General features: G+C 39.0%; 1 protein-coding gene across 1 annotated transcript; it reads left to right on the forward strand.

The window, feature by feature from the left end:
• The first annotated feature begins 333 nt into the window (after positions 1-333).
• LOC122672892 (2-oxoglutarate and iron-dependent oxygenase JMJD4) lies at positions 334-19,970 on the forward strand. The gene is made up of 9 exons (XM_043870401.1): positions 334-703; positions 981-1,142; positions 13,254-13,416; positions 13,614-13,731; positions 15,780-15,849; positions 15,941-16,021; positions 17,206-17,262; positions 17,372-17,483; positions 18,935-19,970. The coding sequence occupies exons 1-9, from the start codon at positions 488-490 to the stop codon at positions 19,417-19,419; spliced, it is 1,464 nt and encodes a 487-aa protein (XP_043726336.1). The 5' UTR covers positions 334-487; the 3' UTR covers positions 19,420-19,970.

Genomic DNA, 19,970 nt, shown 5'->3' on the forward strand with positions numbered 1-19,970 from the left:
TTTTTTTCTATTCTGATGATCTGACCTGGCAATTACTTAAGAACACCCATGAGTGACACGTGGCGGTCGGCTAAAACTTGGAAGTGTCCGATCACGTGGTCTATTTGGAAAATACTTTTGTGTGTGGTTGTTAAAGTATTGGAGCAAATGGCGTTCATACAGAAAGAATCTTTGAAGTATGACTTAGGGATGAGATTCTGGACAAACTTGTGACGAAGGGTGTAAGTGTAGTTTTTGTAAAAGTAAGGGACCTTCCATGTAATTTGTCCATTCAAATCCCTTCCTGCTGCCTCTTTCCTCTTTCCTTCCGAAGGAAGACCCCAAAGGCTCAAAGCAAGTTTGAGTCGGTAACAGACCTTGAGCAAGAAGCCAAGCAGTTTTCGAGAGAGAGAGAGAGAGAGAGAGAGAGAGAGAGAGAAAGAGAATCTATCTAATTCAAATTTAAGAGACGGTTTCGCAATCGAAGATCCCTCATCTTCAGGTCAGAATGGGTGTCAACATCAACATAGGAGGGTATATAGAGAAAGTGAACGGCCAAGAACTGAGTTACAGTGACTTTGTGAAGAGGTATATGGAGAAGAACCAGCCCGTCGTTCTCACAGGACTCATGGATGGATGGACGGCTTGCAGTGATTGGGTCATCGGGAGTGGGCAACCCAATCTCCAATACTTCTCTTCTTATTTTGGGAATTCCAGAGTTCAGGTATTTTGATATTCTCCACTTTTTTTGCCTTCATCTATCCATTTATTCTGTTGCGAATTTCGAGTTTCGGATGGAAATTATGGAATGGTCTGTATGAGTGTGTGTTGCGTTGGTTTCTGCAAAATTCGATAGAAATATAGGTCAGTTCCACTGTACCATTGTTGATCACTGGTCCACCTGATAGTTAGTTTTGTAACTATTGAATCACCGGAGAGGCGGAGAACATAGCCAGCATTTTTTTTGTTACATCACTTTGTGACATCTTTGTCAATTGTAGGTTGCTGATTGTGGTAAAAGAGAGTTCACAGATCAGAAGAGAGTTGAAATGTCTGTCTCAGACTTTATTAGCCATTGGCTTGAGCTTTCTGGTAAAGAATGCACTAATTCTCCAGGCAATGGTCAGACCCTTCTATATTTGAAGGATTGGCATTTTGTGAAGGTGTGTATGAGAACTGTTTGTCATCCCTTCATTTTATTAGGTAATTTGCTATAACATGCTACTGTTCCTCCATTTTTTTATGATTGATCAGAAACATAAGATTGGAGGTTTTTTATATCAGATTGATGATTCTGATGCAGCATCCCATGACACTGAAGAACACAATTGGTGATTCATGTACTCAAAACATATTTAATAGCTATTCACCTCTTTAAATCCTGCAATTATGTATGAATATTTTTTTCTTCTGAATCATTATGGAAGTGTAAATCCATCCGTCTTTGGAACTACTTTTGTAAGTACGTATATGCACATGTAACGAAAAGTACATACACTTGTTATATGTTTGTATTTTTTTTTTTTATATCTGTACTAGTTCATGGAATGATTTTAGTGATAAGTCAAAGAAGAAAACCTCTATAGAACCACATGTAGGATTACTGTCTTTCATTATTCTTTTTCCCCTTGGTTTTGAAGTTTCCTTGCAAGAAAGATATATATGTCTTTGAAAGAAGTTGAATATAAAATTTGAATTTGAAGAATATTGATGCAATGCTTTTCAAATCCATTATTTATAAGAAGAGAAAAAAATATTTGGCTCACAAATTCAACATGGTGATGTAAAATGAATTAGCCCTAGCCCCAAGATCGTTTCATCTATAAGCAGGTAACTTTAGGCATCATTATATGAACCTGAAACAAAAAAGAACCAATGGAACCAACAATGAACTTGATTGGTAACTAATCAGGGTTTATAGTTTTAGCAAAAGTAGCATAAACATACTTTAAGTTTGCTTATGTTTGGATGCATCTGATTGCTTATCCTTGTGATTATGAATGAACAAAGAAATGATTTAAAACGAATATATCAAGTAACAAAGTATGTAGAATTTAAAGATAGTGTTTTCTCAAGAAGTCACTGGTTTTGGGTATTTCTACTGACTCCCTGCATGATCCACATGCTGACTTTAGGTTCTTAGGCAGGGGAACATCAAGCCCGACTTCACTGGATACTCCTTAGACAATCAAGGTCCCCCCCCCCCCCTTTGTCCTTTAGAAATTAAGAATTTTCAAACAATGTTAGGAAATGCAGTTCTAGCATACTTGAGATTTATAGGTTTGACAGGGTTTCTGTCACTTTGTAGATTACAGCAATATCATTTGGTTTCAGAATAAGCCCTTCTACTTCAGATCCAGTATGAAGGGCAATTTGGCTGTAGCAATTGGGTGGTTCATGTCTGGAAGGTGGAGGTCTTGGGAGGTTATCCCAACTGATAATGAAAGCCGATCTTTAGTGTCTCCATTGAAAACCTTGTTCCATTTCTTGCAAGCCTCTTGAAATTTCTCTTGTTTGAGGGGTAGTCTGCTGCTACTGTACTACCGTATTTTTTTCTTTATAGGAAATTTTGTTATTCATTTAAAAAAATAATCTCTCCTGTTAGTGCTTTGATCAGAAAATTCCAGTCTAGATGAGTTAGACGACCTTATTTTGAGTGATGTGATGTATGATGAGCTAAAGCTGGGCAGTCCTCCACTTTTGGTCAAGGCGATTTGCCGCAAGGGGATTTGCTACGTATTTTAAGGGAAGACAGGGCTGGTTTGCCTGTGCTCAGGCAGTAGTGCATATGGTTTCTTTTTTGTTTGGTTTTCCGGGTTAGGGGTAAGGCGACATGTCCCCCCCTTGTATTCATTTATTCTTTTTGGAACTTAATAAATTCTAGGGGCTGCCCCGGTTCCCAGAGAATATTCGGGTTAAAAAAAAAAAAAAAAAGCAAAGCTAAAGCTAGCGCATGATCCCATGTTTTTTTCCCTTCTTCTCTTTTCCTGTTAATAAAGCTCTTCTCTTATTCGTTTCAGAAAGGGTGGGAAAATCAAATTTATTGAGACTTTGCATTTATAAAACATAGGGGAGATCCTAGGCCGATATAAGATTTAATCAACTCAATTTACACACCGTTAGGACCTATGTTACATGGATACAAGAGTATGTGTCAGAATCCAATGCAAAGATGAGATGTTGGACTTGGAAAAACCCCAAAAATATGATTCAGGGAATCAGGGGTGTATAGAATTATTTTTTAAATACTAAAAATTCATAATTTATCTCTACTTTCTTTACATCTTATGTCCAGTTTAATTTTGTTTAAATTATTTGTAAGTTCTGTAAGAGGATATACGAGTGGGTAGTACTTATTTTATATATGTATGTTACAGTTGTAGAGTAGTTGAACTTGTTAGTACTAGGTGTCTCTGTTAGAGTTCAGTTACATCACATTTTTTCCTTCTCATTGTCTCTTTTAGGATTTGTGACAAAGAGGATTATTGGCAGTGGACGTGAGGAGAAAGAACTCTATCTTCTTGAACCCAGAATACCTTTTTTCCTATAGCTCAATGCTATGTGTGTGAATGTAGTGACATCAGTACTGTTGATTCAGTGATGCTTTGGCATCAAGGTTTAGACCATCTTTCTTTTGTTGTTATAAAAAAACAATTACCACACTTATTTTCTTCTTCCCATGTTTTTTAGTGTGAACCATGTATGTTTGCTAAACATTGTAGTTCCTTTTATTTGTATCATGATAATAGATCCATTGTTCCTTTTATTGTGCATTCTGATGTTTGGAAACCCGCTCCCACTACTTGTTTATTAGTTATCGTTATTTTGTTTCATTTGTTGGTGATTATTTCCGGTCCACCTGGTCCTTTTTAATGAAACACAAGAGTGATGTCTATGATGCCTTAAAAAATTTCTATCAAATGATTTGTACTCAATTTGATACCAGAATCGAAATTGTACATTCTGATAAAAGGGGGGTACATGTATGCTGGACTCCAAAACTTTTTTACCAATAATGTCATTATCCATCAGCTTGCTTGTGTTGACACACCCCAACATAATAGGGTAGTTAAGAGGAAAAATCGCCACTTGTTGGAAGTCACTAGGAGTTTGCTATTTGGCATGCATGTCCCTAAGACTTTTTTGGTATGCCCTTCTTACTGTTGCTTTCTTGATCAACCACATGCCCATTAAACTCCTTGGTTTCAAATCTCCCTTGGAAATCCTGTCTCCTCAAGTTTCTGCTTTCTCTCTTCCTCCTAAGGTGTTTGGGTATGTTTGTTAAGTTCATGTTAATAAGTCTGCTCGGACTAAACTTGACCCTAAGGCCCTTAAATGCCTTTTTCTTGGTATTCCCCCTCTACTAGAGGCTATAAGTGCTACCATCCATCTTCCCAAATGCGACTTCTCTCCAAAGATGTCATCTTCTTTGAATCTATGCCTTTCTTTACCCCTCATCAACATCCTCTTCAAGGGGAGCATAGTAAGAGTGAAAAGGCTGTTGATGCCACCACCTCTTTTCTTCCACCTTTGCCTATTCCTCCATTTGTGCTTAATGTTGGGAGACAAAAGGAATTGGATGTGGTTGATGTTGTTGATCATTCAAGGGTTCTAGTAATGAGGAGTTACTTGTGTAGAAAAGAAAGGGAAAGAAGATCTACCAAGAGTCCTCTTTGGATCCACATCCTGAGATCCACCTTCCTCAATCAGGTAACATTCCTTCCCTTCCTTCTGAGTTAGATCTTTCCATTGCTATTCATAAGGGAAAGAGAGCTTGCACTAATCCTATAGCCCAATTTGTTTCCTATGATGCTATCTCTCCTACAAGTGTTGCCTTTTCTGTTGTTATTTCCTCTACTTCTATTCCCAAGAATGTCATTGAGATCATGTCTAACCTAAAGTAGAAGGAAGCAATGTTTGAGGAAATGATGGCATTTGAGAATGACTGTACTTGGAAGCTGGTTGATCGTCCCAGGGGGAGAGTTTCAGTTGGATGTAGATGGGTCTACACAATCAAGTACCGATCAGATGATGCTGTTGAGAGATATAAGGTCAAGCTGGTAGCCGAAGGATATAGTCAGGTGTATGGGATTGATTATTAGGACACATTTGCTCTTGTTGTTAAACACAATTCGATAAGAGCTCTCTTATCATTGGTGACCAATATAGACTGGCGATTGTATCAGTTGAATGTGAAGAATGCTTTGCTCCATAGTGACTTAGGAGAGGAAGTGTATATGCAAACTCCACCAGGCTCAAGTTTCCCTTAGCTGAAGGGAAAGTGTGTCTTCTTAAAAAGGCACTATATGGCCTCAAACAGTCCTTGAAGGCTTAGTTTGAGAGGTTTAGACAGGTCATTCTGAAGAATGGATATTTCCAAAGTCGAGCTAACCACACTTTATTTATCCGGTGAGGTAATGGTACTGTCACAACCCTAATTGTCTATGTGGATGACATTGTAGTGACTGGAAATGATAAGGTTGAGATAACCAGACTGAAGTCCTACTTGGCCCAACAATTTGAGATTAAAGATCTTGGACCCTTGAATTATTTCTTGGGGTTTGAAGGTCTAAGAAGGGAATAAATATATGTCAAAGGAAGTTTGTGTTGGATTTGTTGAAAGAAACAGGAATGTTAGGTTGCAAACTCGCAAATTTTCCTATCGAGCAAAATCACAAGTTAAGAGAAGACTGTGGTCCATACCTTATGGATGCAGGGAAATATCAGAGACTAGTGAGGGAGCTGATTTATCTCTGTCTGACTCGCCCAGATATCATTTACGCAGTTGGGGTGGTGAGTCAATTTATGCATGCTCCCAAGAGTATCGCATCCTTAGTTCATCAGGTACTTGAAGCTTACTGCAGAAAAAATGGCTATTATATGCTAAGTACAACCATTTGAGGATAGAAGGCTACACTGATGCCGATTGGGCCGGTTCAGTTTCTAACAGACAACCTACATCAGGCTATTGTACAGTTGTGGGTGGTAACCTGGTCACATGAAGGAGCAAAAAGCAGCCTGTTGTGGCCCGATCAAGCGCAAAGGCAGAATTCAGGGTTATGGCCCATGGAGTATGTGAACTCCTATGGTTGAGAAGGCTGGTCCAAGAGTTGGGGTTTGATACTGAGGCACCTGTGAGACTATTGTGGTAATAAGGCTACCATAAGTGTAGCCCACAATCCTGTGCAACATGACCAGACAAAGCATATTGAGGTGGACCGACATTTTATTAAAGAGAAGATTGACTCTGGTTACATATGCACCCCTTTATGAGAACAAGTGATCAGTTGGCTGACATCTTCACCAAAGGCTGATCTCTCATCAGTTCAATAATCTTCTATGCTAGCTGGGAATGTATGACATTTATTCTCCAGCTTGAGAGGAGTGTTTGAGTTAATGTAATAAGGATACTTTGGGTAATAGGATATTATGTTGTATTATGTTTTTTACTTTTTTACTTTTTACACCTCCCTTAACTACCTTATGTTAGTGTGAGGGGTAGGTATAGTATGAGGGGTAGGTATGTAATTTCTCTTGTATTTGGCTAAGTGAATCAATATAGGGGAGAGAAGTCTACTCTCTCCCACATCAGTCTACCACCAACTCCCTCTCCTCTTCTTCCTAGGGAGAGAGAAGTCTATTCTCTCCTACATCATTCTATCGCCAACTCCCTCTCTTCTTCTTCCTCCTACTCTCATCTTCTCCCTTCTTCTCTTGTTCTCTTGCAATCCTTAGTTTCCAACTGTCTCCACACTCCACACGTTGTCAGTCTTAAGATTAGGGTGGCCTTTTTATCTGTTTACCTATCTTACCCATCTCCAGTTTGGAGGATAATGGTAAGGATTTCATACCCAGTAAGAATAAATAGGGAGGGTAAGGAATAGACTCTTTTCAGTTTTCCCCTTATAGCCAAATAGGGAGGGTAAGCGTAACAGAGTCCTACCTCCTTGTTTGCCCGTTTACCTGCTGAGATGGGATAATTAGGTAATTTGACACTGTAGAAATAAGTGAATGGCTTAATTGATCAATGAGATCAGTCAAGCTCTCTATTTATAATAATAATAATAATAAAAGAGATTACAAAGGGAAACACTGTTCACGACAGTATTCACGTGAACAGTGTCACAACCCAAATATAACTCTAATTCTAACTAGTTAAATAGAGCTAGAATAAAACTAGGAAAGGGAAAATAACTAAAATAGAAATAACACCCCATGGGTCGATCTTATATCATGGATCGACCCATGTCACACGTAATACCCAAATACCCATATTCCTACACTCCCCCTCAAGTTGGTGCGTAGATATCAGTCATGCCCAACTTGTACACTAGAAGTTGAAAATTTTTTCCACTTAAGCCTTTGGTGAACACATCAGCCAACTGTTCCCCAGATTGCACATAAGGAACACAAACCGTCCCATTAGCCAGATTCTCCTCGATAAAATGACGATCAATTTCAATATGTTTCGCCTTATCATGTCTGACTGGATTATGGGCAATGCTTATTGCTGATTTCTCGTCGCAGCAGTCGCGAATAGCGAGTAATAGGAATACTCAAATCTTGTAACAAAGTCTTGAGTTACAATAGTTCACAAATACCAAGAGCCATAGCTCTAAATTCAGCCTCTCGCACTAGAACGGGCCACCACTGTTTGCTTCTGCACGCGCTTATGTAACACAATTTCCACCCACAAATGTACAAGAACTTGTGGTGGATTTTCGATCATGGGAACCAGCCCAACTGAGTCGGTGTAGGCCTCAATCGAGATGATCATGACGAGAGAATAATACTCCTTTACCAGGAGCCGACTTCAAGTATCTCAAAATCCTGAATACTGCCTCCAGATGATTAGACCGGGGATCATGCATAAATTGATTGATAAGACTCACAGCATAGGCAATATCAGGCCTAGTGTGAGATAAATAAATTAGTCGCCCAACTAGCCTCTGATATCTCCCTTTGTCCACTGGTTCACCATCAGTGTCTCGGAAACGAGCATTTGCCTCAATGGGAGTATCCACAGGAGAACAGCCTAACATGCCAGTTTCAGAAGAAGATCTAGAGTATACTTGCGTTGAGATAAGAACAGCCCTTGAGAAGAATGGGCCACTTCAATCCCTAGAAAATAGCGAAGTATGCCTAGATCCTTAATCTCAAATTCCTTGGCCAAATAATTCTTCAACTTGGAAATTTCAGCAGGGTTATTTCCAGTTACAATTATGTCATCGACATATACTAGGAGGAGAGTAATAATGCTGCCCGATGTCTTGATAAATAAAGTGTGATCTGCATTGCTTTGTTTATAACCAAATGTCAACATCGCTGTCTGAAAATGACCAAACTATGCACGTGGTGATTGTTTCGAGACCATACAACGCACGCTTAAGTTTACAAACCTTGCCATGAGTTGAGCGGATGAGAACCCAGGAGGGACATCCATATATACCTCTTCCTCTAATTCACCATGGAGGAAGGCATTTTTAACATCAAGTGTCATTGTAGACTCCATCCTAAGTTCACAAGACAAGAGAGAATTACCCCGATAGTGTTCATTTTGGCAACAGTGCAAAAGTCTCCAAATAATCTATCCCATATGTCCGAGTAAATCAGAGCAACCAGCCTTGCTTTAAAACGATCAACATACATCAGCTTTTTGTTTAATTACAAAGACCCACTTGCGACCAATGTCTTCTTTTGTGGTGGAAGTGTGACAAGATCCCATGTACCACTCTTCTTTAGAGCTAGCATTTCTTCGATCATGGCCTCCTTCCACCTAGTATCTGCAAATGCCTCCTGCCAAGTCTGTGGTATGGAAACAGAGGATAAAGAGGAAACAAAAGCATGAAATGATGGGGATAAAGATTCATACGAAACAACCTGTGATATTGGATGTTGCGTACAAGACCTTTTTCCCTTTCTAAGAGCAATGGGTAGATCAAGTGATGGATCAAAAGTAATAGGAGAAGTAGCAGCATCTAAAGGATTAGAAATATAACCAGAGGAGGTGTCATTCGATCCTGGGTCAGAGGACAACTCTTGGTCTGGTAATGCTACAATGGTGGGCTATTGTTGCCCTTTTTTCTTTTGATAGTACTGTTGTGTGAAATCTTTCACTGGCTGTACCTGCTGCTCCCCTTGAACATCATTATCTAAAGGTACATGATAGTCATCAATAGGTTCATGCAGAGGAGGAATGGGAATCGGCACTTCTTCTAGAGTAGGAATGGACTCCCCCTGAAGAGGTGCTGAAGATGGAAAGAAAGCCACGGCCTCATGAAAAACGACATCCATGGAAACAAAAACACGACGAGATGTAGGATGATAACATTTATACCCCTTTTGGGTGGGAGAATAACCAATGAAAATACAACGGAGACCGCGAGGATCAAGTTTGTCATGGGCATAGTGGTTTCGAACAAAACAAACACACCCAAAAATTTTGGGAGGAATAATATAAGAAGAAGACCCCTTCAAAAGATCAAGAGGAGATTTATAGTCAAGTACCCGATAGGGCATCCTATTGATAAGATAAGCAGCTGTTAAAACAGCCTCTCCCCAGAAATGAGAAGGAACATGCATTTCAAACATAATAGAGCGAACTACATCAAGATGTCTATTTTTGCGTTCAGCCACTCCATTTTGGGGTGGAGTGTCAACGCAACTGGTTTTATGAATAATACCCTGAGTAGCAAGAAATAATTGAAAGGCTCCATCTAAATATTCACGACCATTGTCACTCCTGAGAGTTTGAATGGTAGCTTGAAACTAAGCTTGAACCATGCTATAAAAGACTTTAAAACAGGAAAAAACTTCACTCTTGTGTCGCATTAAGTAAACCCAAGTGGTGCGTGTGTGGCAATCAATAAAGGTGACAAACCACTTAAAGCCAGAAATAGAAGAGGTATGTGAGAGACCCCAGACATCAGAATGAATCATAGAAAAAGGCTTAGAACATCTTTTATTTGAACTAGAATAAACAGAACGAGTTTGTTTTGCAAAAACACAAGCCTCACATAATAAAGAGTGAGGGTTACAATGCTGAAATAAAACAGGAAAAATCTTAGCTAAGGTTCCTAAAGGTGGACGGCCCAGTCGACGATGCCATCGGTGCAATTCAGATAAATGATGTTCAACAGAAGTAGCAGTAAGAGCCTGGCCAGACATAGTTACAGCATTAGAGATAAGATCATTGTCAAGCAAGTAGAGACCACCACGCATTTTACCAGTTCCAATCGTTCTCCCTGTCCCCAAGTCCTGAAAGACGCAATGTGAAGGATAAAAAATAGCTTTGCAATTGAGATCAGATGTCAAACTACTGATAGAAAGCAAATTAGAAGTTAACTTAGGAACATGTAAAACATAGGACAAAGATAAAGAAGGAGAACAATGGATGGCTCCCTTCCCTGAGACAGAGGAAAGAGAACCATCGGCTATTTTAATTTTATCTTTGCCTGAACAGGGAGAATAACGAAAAAATAAATTGGATTGACCAGTCATGTGGTCAGTGGCTCCGGAATTGATAATCCAAGGATGAGATAATGCCGAAGCACAATGACCAGCAAAAGAAATACCTGGTTTGGAGAAAACAAGGTTCGATTCAGAAGAGGGAACCACAGTTGAGGTAGAGGCAGGTGCAGATGAAGAGGCAAAGGTAGTCATCATACGACGAAAGACAGCAAGTTCCTCTACAGAAAGTGTGGTAGTAGGGGCTGTTTCAGTAGCTTCAGAAAGATGGGCCTGTGTGCCACCACGACCACCACTACGACCATCAAAAGAGTCAGATGGCCGACCATGTAACTTCCAGCAAAAATCCACAGTATGTCGTTCCTTTCCACAATGAGTACATTTAAGAGGTTCCTTCTCGGACGAGGAACGTGTACTAGTACTAGAAGAGCTACCTCTAGAAGAAATTAAAGCGAGATCTCTCTGTTGTGTAGTTGGTAACATGGTGGAATGACGAGTATCTTCCAATTGTATCATAGAGTAGGCTTGCTCCAAAGTGGGAAAAGGTGAACGACTCAGAACTTGAGACCGAAGCTGATCATATTCCACATTAAGGCCAGTCAAGAAAGTGTATACTCTGAAAATTTGTCCTCCCTAAGCTGAAATTTGGTAATATCAGAAGGACAATCAAGCTGAAAGTTATCATAATAGTCAAGCTCTTGCCACAGGCTACGGAGTTCACAGTAGTATTCAGATAAAGTAAGTTCACCCTGTTTGGTTGCATGGATTTTTCGTTGAATATCATAAACTTGTGCATCATTCCCTACCTGGGAATAGGTACCTTTAGCAGCTTTCCAAATTTTTGCCGCTGAATCAAGTAGTGTATAGCCACGGGCAATGGATGGAGTCATTGCACTGAGAAGAAAAGCCATAACAAGAGAGTTGTTGGAACTCCACTTGTCTTGTAATGTACCAGCTTCACTTGGTTTGACAATGGTACCATATATATATCCCTTATAGCCCCTTGAATCAATGGAAAGAAACATTTGTGTAGACCAGAGTAAATAATTAGTGCCATCAAGCTTTATCGGGCTAACTGGAAAAGAGGGATAATCATGATGGGTCCCTTGTGTAGAAGATTGGCCAGTGTTGGTGGTAGCAGTGGATGCAGCTGAATCAGGCATACTGATAGAACCTCAGTAACCGAGAAGTGCAGGAAATTGCAGAATATTCTGCAATAGGTAAATAGGCAGCAGTTCTTCAAAATAAACTCTGCAGGTTGTATAAATAAACAACTACAGTGTTGTCAAACAAAGAGAAGTTGCAGATCTGTATATAGAAGAAAAAAAATCTGCAGGTCTTCAAAAAAATACTGCACTCCTGCAAAAAAATCTGCAAATCTTCAACAAAAAAGCTGCTGTAGGTCTTCAAAAAATTGCAGGTCTTCAATAAAAAACTGCTGCAGGTGTTTTAAAACAGCTGCAGGTCTTCAAAAAAAAGAGGAAAGGAGTCTGCAGATCTTCGCACAATATGGATTTGCAGGTCTCGAAAAAAAATTCTCAGGTCTTAAAACATCTGCAAGTCTTCTAAATAAAATTCTGCAGTGCTTCAGTCTTCCAACATGGAGAAAAAATACTGCAGGTCTTCGAGAGAAATAAATCTGCAGGTCTTCTAAAATAAAATCTGCAGTTCTTCAATCTTCAAACATGGATCTCATTGTGCATGGAGATCATAAAATAGGATAAAGTAAAGGAGGTAAACTCTAGGGCAAGTACTAGATCATATTTAGATCACCTCAAAGTACTGCCCCCATGAAATAATGGAAACGAGAGAAGGGAAGAGAGAAGGAGGGTCTCAGTTGATTTAGGGTTTTAGGGTAATGGGTTAGTTGATCTAGGAGAGATCAATTGTGGAGGGAGACGATGGAGGAGAGCAGAATTAATTTCTCAGATATCGAGTTTAGGCTCTGATACCATGTAGAAATAAGTGAATGGTTTGATTGATCAATGAGATCAGTCAAGCTCTCTATTTATAATAATAATAATAAAAGAGATTACAAAGGGAAACACTGTTTACGACACTGTTCACGTGAACAGTGTCACAACCCAAATATAACTCTAATTCTAACTAGTTAAATAGAGCTAGAATAGTACTAGGAAAGGGAAAATAACTAAAATAGAAATAACACCCCATGGGTCGATCTTATATCATGGATCGACCCATGTCACACGTAATTCCCAAATACCCATATTCCTACAGACACGTATATATACCTCTAATATTCTTTTTGTGTTAAGCCCGTAGCTTGTACCCCAATCAAAATCCCCTAACCAAATTGTTAAAATAGCACTGTTGAGGCTCTACCCACCTTACCAGTGCTTGTAGAGTTGTAGGGTAAGGGAAAATCCTCACCAGACCCTATAGGGGTGGGGTAAGGGTAAAGCCATTACACCCCCTATTGCCACTCATAATTAAATCTGTGTTTACATGGAAGACAATGAGCGATTTCTGTTTTGAAGTGTCCAGATGAAACAGCCTAAGATATGTTTCTTCCTATTTGTACCCTGTTGTTTTCACTTTTCATTTATGTTGCCTCTGGGCCACAGTATTTATGATTATTTAGAAGCATCTGTTTAGATATTCTTAGAATTAAAACTTATAAAACTGATATCTACCAATGTTTTCAAATGGCCATAGTAGGCATGCCAGTGCTAGGTTTTCGTTGTTTCTCCATCTCTGATAGTTGACACTCATTCTGCTCCTAGGTAAATAAGCTGTAATGTTGCTATCCCAGTATGTTTTCTCATCTTTTTTAATGCAACTCCCAGGAATACCCAGATTATACACCGTACACAACTCCATTATTTTTTTGTGATGATTGGCTCAACATATATCTCGATAGTCATCATATGCATAGGGATCCTGACACCTATCACAAGACAAACGATATAGATTGCTCTGACTATCGTTTTGTTTACATGGGACCAAAAGGTATGTTTTAAACTTAAGTCATTCTCTGTATAATAAGTCTATACTTGATTATAGCGCATGTACTTTTTTGTTTAAAAAATAAATTCCCTCTCCTGACCTAGATTTTATTTTTGCTTGTTGTCTTGGATGGAGTTATAACCTGTGGAGGACAAAACTCCCTGCCTCCTTTTAAGTGTTGATTCTAATTTTTATTTCAGGTACATGGACTCCTCTTCATGCTGATGTTTTCAGGTCATATAGTTGGTCAGCAAATGTGTGTGGGAAGAAAAAATGGCTTTTCCTTTCTCCTTCCCAGTGTCACCTTGTGTTTGACAGGTAAACTTTTGGAGCATTAATTGAGCAATTGGATATATATTGGGGTTTGACAATGAACTGAGTCTAGTTTAAGAATTGTTTACGTAAGTAATGCCCAAGGGTTTGGGAGGGGGGGGGGGGGAGACTCATGCTTTTCAGATTTAAACTGACCACACTGGATGCATGCGTATATTGTTGGTGGCAATTCTCAATCGAAACAGCCTGACCAAGGCCAATTAATAAATGGGTTGTTATGGGCTGGGTTTGCCATGGTCTCAGGTACAACAGGCTGGTAATACCCCTTGAGAGCCTTCCTGATGCAGAGCAATCAAGATGGATCTGTAGTTTAATGGGCCAATCTCAAGATTCTATTTCAAGGACTGATATTACCTAGATCTAACAGCTTAGATTACTCAAATCTAATGGCTAGAATTTAGGAAGAAAAATTCCTGGTTTCAATAATTTTCTTCTAAGATAAATATCAGAAATAAAAATACTTAAATATCAAATTGATGAGGTAGGCTGAGAGAGAGAAATGGGTGATTGACTGGTGTTGTGGAAGAGATAAAGTAAAAAAATTAACTCCTAAAATTTAGGGTCTAAAATTAACATGCGATGGAAAGAGGGAAAAGAGGAGATAAATGCTGTATCAATAAAGGATGAGAGAATGGGAGGAAAAAGAAAGGAAAAAACTAACGGCCGTGCGAGGGGGAGAGAGATTTCTCTTTCCAAATCGAGAGAAGGGAGAAGAGAGTGAAAAAGCCAACTTGGGCAATTACACTTTCTCTGACAACAAACCAAAGGAATCCAAATTTTCAGTACTAATCCATCCATCAATTGGGGGGTGGTTACATATTTATAGAAATAACCAAAAACAAATTCCTATTTAGGAGGGACTAGAGACGGCTAACAAACTTTTCTAATAAGTCAAGGACTCTAGTTTCCTAATAACTAGCAACTCTACTTATAACCCATGACTAGGACAGCTTGGCAGACTACTTAAGTGAACTTCTAACAAAAGAAGACTAATATTACTCCCTACACGTCTTGGTCTAGCCATTGGGCCCTACAAACAAATTCAAAACTAAATTACATCTAATTTAAAATTATACTATAGTTTGGGCACATGCACTACAATGTTCCCAATTAATAGAATACAAATCTAAGACCTTGATTTTGAGATCAAACCACATCGAAGACACCTATTCTTGCTCCCGCATTACTTCCTCTGTATCCCCAACCCTGAAACCCCCTTATGACCTTCCCAAACCAGCTGGATTGACCCATTAATATTCCTACTGTAATAAAAATGGTCTGTTATATTAAATTAAGCTCATATATTAATTAGTATTTTACTTTTTACATCAGTTTCTGAACACACCTAAGAATAAATGAACTGGGTTCAGGCATACAGCTCAGCAGCTCATTTAAGGATAAAGCTGGTTTTGGCCAGGTGTATAGCCTGAAAAACCCTACCTCAAGTGCCACCTTTAGCTTTAATTAAGCATGGTTGTTCATAGGCAATGACCGATTCCAGTTTTCTGCCATGCGATCTTGAAGATATTCTGTTTGAAATTTTATATGCGAAATATATGTCTTGGAGGTCTCTTCCTAGGGGAAAGGAGGAGGGTGGATGTTATCCTTGACTTCTGTTTTCAGCTAGTATTGCATACTTTTTGCGAGATTAATGGTACAAATTGTATGTTGCAATTAAGTTTAAATATTGTGTAACACATTTACAAAATGAAACACCTATAATGGACTAAAAGTCAATTCATCAACCAATTGTTTACTGACACCACAAGGATGGTCCACCAGCTCCTTCTTCCTGCTGTTTAATTCATCTACTACTGACTCTTGGGCAGGACACCAGGGGACGAAAGATCCATCATTCCACTTGTATATTTGGCCATACTTGTACCTTTTTTTTAGGGGATTGGGGAAGGAACAGCTTATTGATGTAAACTTTTCCGTGCCAAGTGATGGAAACTAGTACAAAGAGGAAAATAAGGAAAAGTAATGTCGGTTCACATGGGAATAGCTTACCTTTGCCTTATTTATTCTTGCAGTAACATGAAAAGCTCTGTCTATGACATTTTTGGTGATGTTCCAGACGCAAAGTTTCCAGACTTTAAGAAGGTATTCAATACAACAGGACCTCTCTCTCTCTCTCTCTCTCCTTTTAAATCCTTTCTGCAACACAGCAAGTGCTTATGCATTTCATGTGCAGGCTATTTGGTTGGAATGCACTCAAGAACAAAATGAAATTATCTTTGTGCCCAGTGGATGGTACCACCAAGTCCACAATCTGGTATTCCTCATTTTCCTTGCATAGGGTACATGCTTTGTTAATTTTCAAAATAATCATCTCAGCATTTTCCCTGTTCAAAAGAATTCCATTCCAAGTCTGAATTGATGATACCCAGATGTCAAAACTGAACATGGTTGGTGTTTAACTGTTGGCATGCACAATGCAATGCTGGAACTGAAACTAGATACTGTATGAATGCTTCTCGAGTTCAAGTTTCTTTTTTTCATTCATGTTGCTTGTTTTCCTCTTAATGCTTGACGGTTTCCTCCTTGTTTTTCGACAAATACATGGTGGTATAAAACTAGCAAATCTTGGTGGAAGAAACTGTCAGTATGGGTAATTTCACTAGATTTGGAAGATATAGATGTTGTATTAAATACTTAGTAAAAACTGAAACTAAAAGGATGGTATCAGCATATTGGATGGGATACTCATGAAGGAATGGAAGAGTGTTCACAGTTTTCTGTATCTGTAGTAGGGCTTCTTAAGCATCCGCAGGCGGTGGGGGAAAAGGCTTGGAATGTTACATTAACTGAAAACTCACAGAACTCATTCTTAAACATTAAAAAGAATTAGATACCTCCTGTATGTATGTCCTGGTTCCAATCGAATTGATGCTCTGGTGTGAGCTGCAAGCTGGTAGAACTCACCGGGCTGCTGATACGTATAGCTTGAGAAGCTTGTCCTTCTTAGGAGGAAGTAGGGAAGTTGAATCAGGACAATTGATCTTGCGAACACTTGGATGCAATAGCTAACTCTACAGCATAAAAAATATCAATATGGTTTTCTAATGGGCATAGCAGTTGAGATTAAGTTGGAATCAGAATTCAGTTATTCCATGCTCTTATTGCATCCTTGAGATCACTTTGCTTTTCCAACTGCAAAGGAGAATTGAAAGGCCTTATTTAATCTATGGGAAAGAAACCGCCACTTTTTTTTTCTTCCTTGTATCTCTTATGAATATATCTTCAGTATAATCTGTCCCAACCCCATTACTTTGAGCTTAACCTGTAGGGCATGTGTAGGTATGAAGGGAATGAGATGTGCTGAATTTCTTGCAAAACTATTTCATGTATCTGCCATATTTGATCTGCTTATGCTATCACCAAATATTTTGTCTTACCTATCTTTGGGAGATTTATCTGTTCCTACTTATACCAGAAACTCATTTGTACTATTTATAGGAAGATACAATATCCATAAACCACAACTGGTTCAATGCCTATAACCTTTCTTGGGTGGTACGTAGAGCAGACTCATCCAACTTAATCTGATCTATTAGATTGAACCAGATGGAAGTCCATGTCTTGATAAACTAACTTATATCTCCTAAACTATATCCATTTTCAGTGGGAATTACTTGTCAAAGACTACAGGGAAGCAAGGGAATACATAGAGGACATCAGAGATATTTGTGATGATTTTGAAGGTCTCTGTCAGCGCAATCTGGCAGCAAATACAGGTAAAGAGTGAAAGTAAGGTGAAACACAGCATTCTGAACAGCAGATTACGGGATCCAGTTGTGGGGAAGCTGGGATATTCAAACTCACCGTGCAGTGTCAGGGTTTTCAAATACCTAACATGGTCATCACATGGGTAGGTGATCCTCTAGGTCCAGATCGTAGTATTATTCCAGGGAAAATGTGGGGTGAATAACTAGGATCACCTAAGTCCCCCTTCCAGCCCCAAAAGGTCTCCGTGCTGAACCCTGTAAATAATGACTATGCTATCAGTTGGGATCCAAAAACAAATCCAGTCCTTACAACACACCTGTAAATCCAACTTTAAATCAATAACGTAACACGAACTCAAAGTCTCTTTAACCAAAGAAGTTTTGACATCACCAGCCGAGCACCCCATCTCATTTAGGACATTCTGAAACACGTGCTCGTGCATATGTGTATGTTTTCCACATTATGTAGCAAATTTTACCTTCTACTGTTATAAAAAAAAAAAGGTTTCACACCTCAATGGTTGATGATATTAGGAAGTAGGACCCCATTTGGTTAGAAGTGAAGTGAAATAAAACGTCCATTGGCACTGTGAACTGAAGTAAAATTAAATGAAAAAATAGAAATAGAACATTTCAATATAGGAAGCAAAGTGGAAAAAGATTGTTGATTTTATTTCATTCACTTCACTTCTACAAGAGGCAGGTTTTGAACAATTGGCATATTTTGCCAGCTTGATTTGTGGATCAGAACAATGCCCAATCCATAGGGGAGACTTGATCAGGGGGCACACCACATCGGCAATACCCACCCTTAACTGTGTCAATGACTCAGCACCATTTTTTTTCCACCTTGTTGTGTCAAAAGGAACTAGGTTTGGTGGCTGTGTTACTTGGATACTTCAAACTTGAGCTTTAGTTGTATCTGATACTTCATGTAAGCTAATGAGAATGGAGTAAATGTATCTTTTGATGCACCCAAGATGTATCCTTTGCCATGTCCATTGTTTGGCAGTTGTGGACCGGTGGGATCCCCACTTGAGTTGGGCAAGCTAGGTTTGATTTATATTTGCTGCATCATCGGTAGATGAGGCTAGAGGTTGGGATATGAGGGGTTTTATGGAGATAGATAGATATATGCACAGCCCATTTAAATTTTCTCTCTCTCTAACACAAACAAAAACTTTGGGTTTGACATCTTTTTGTTCACATTCAACCCAACTTATGATTCCTCAACCATATTCTGACCAAATATCCCAAGTTTTATCACACCTGTCCAAGGATCGGATAGGAAAAGTCCGTTTCATGTTGAGCTGATCCAAGTTCCACACCTGCCATGGACCTGATACCGTGTCAAGGCAAATCAACTCTCAAGTCTTATTTCATTCTGCTTATAGCTTAACAGAGGTTTATGCTGAATTGGGTTAATTGTGTCAAATTAATTATTTCGTAATGTCTTGCAGGTATGAACTTCTCTGATTTCTTCATCTTCATCACGTGTTTCTCCTTTGCCAACTTGATCCAATTATACCAACTTGTAAGATGCTATCAAAACTGTGCTTGTGATCTATCTGCAAGAGTTCAGTATTTAGTTTCAAATCTTATGTCTATACGCAAAGTCTCTGTTAAGATGGAGTCCATAGGAGGCTTCAGAGGTAATATTGCTGCCTCACTGGATCTCAGAGAAGTCCTGGATGAGCCTGAGTTCCTAGACCTCTGCATGGCTTTGCGTAGAACATATGAGATCATCGATAATCAAAGGAAACAAAGTCCAGAAACAAATGAACCTTTCGGAGTTGATTTGGAGAATCTGGGTATTATTGAAGCATCTGGTATAAATGTCTCTACTCCCAAAGATCTAATTAGAGGTTTAGACTATGCTTTTATGAAATTTAATGGCATCTCTAATTTAGGGAGCTTTAGTTTGATATCTTCAGATGATAATTGAAGTTTACTACCTGTTCTTTATGGAGAAATATTTGGATGTGACATAACTTTTGGGAAAGTCTTGGAGAACCAACTCCAAGGTTTCTGTGAGGCACATTGAGGTGATGAGGTCTTTGGTGGACTTTCTGGCCTTTGTTTTGCCAAACGAGTTGAGAACACTAAACTTGTCAGCCCAAAACCATTGTGACTCGAGGGTTTGGAGGATTGCAGTGACTAGAAGATGGGGATGAATCCTGATATCATGACAGAGATGGTCCCTGATTTTCCAGATCTTATGTCGATGACACTGGATTGCTCGTGAAGAATTCAAGGTGTAGCATTTGTTGAGAACTGTATGAAAAAAAAGCATTCATAATTATGGGTGGATGTCCTTGTTTATGTATTTAGATACCCTACAGTGCAAATTTCAGATCAAGTACAACACTTTGTGCATACACTGCTACCGATCATTATTCTTGAAGAGAAATAGAAATTTGTGTTAGTCTCTGTGGCTCCCCATTATTCTGTCTGTTCTTACTCGCAGGCAAGAAGTTGCAGGTTGAATGTTTCCCA

Source organism: Telopea speciosissima, chromosome 8 (genome assembly GCF_018873765.1).
Source record: "Telopea speciosissima isolate NSW1024214 ecotype Mountain lineage chromosome 8, Tspe_v1, whole genome shotgun sequence".
NCBI lineage: Eukaryota > Viridiplantae > Streptophyta > Magnoliopsida > Proteales > Proteaceae > Telopea > Telopea speciosissima.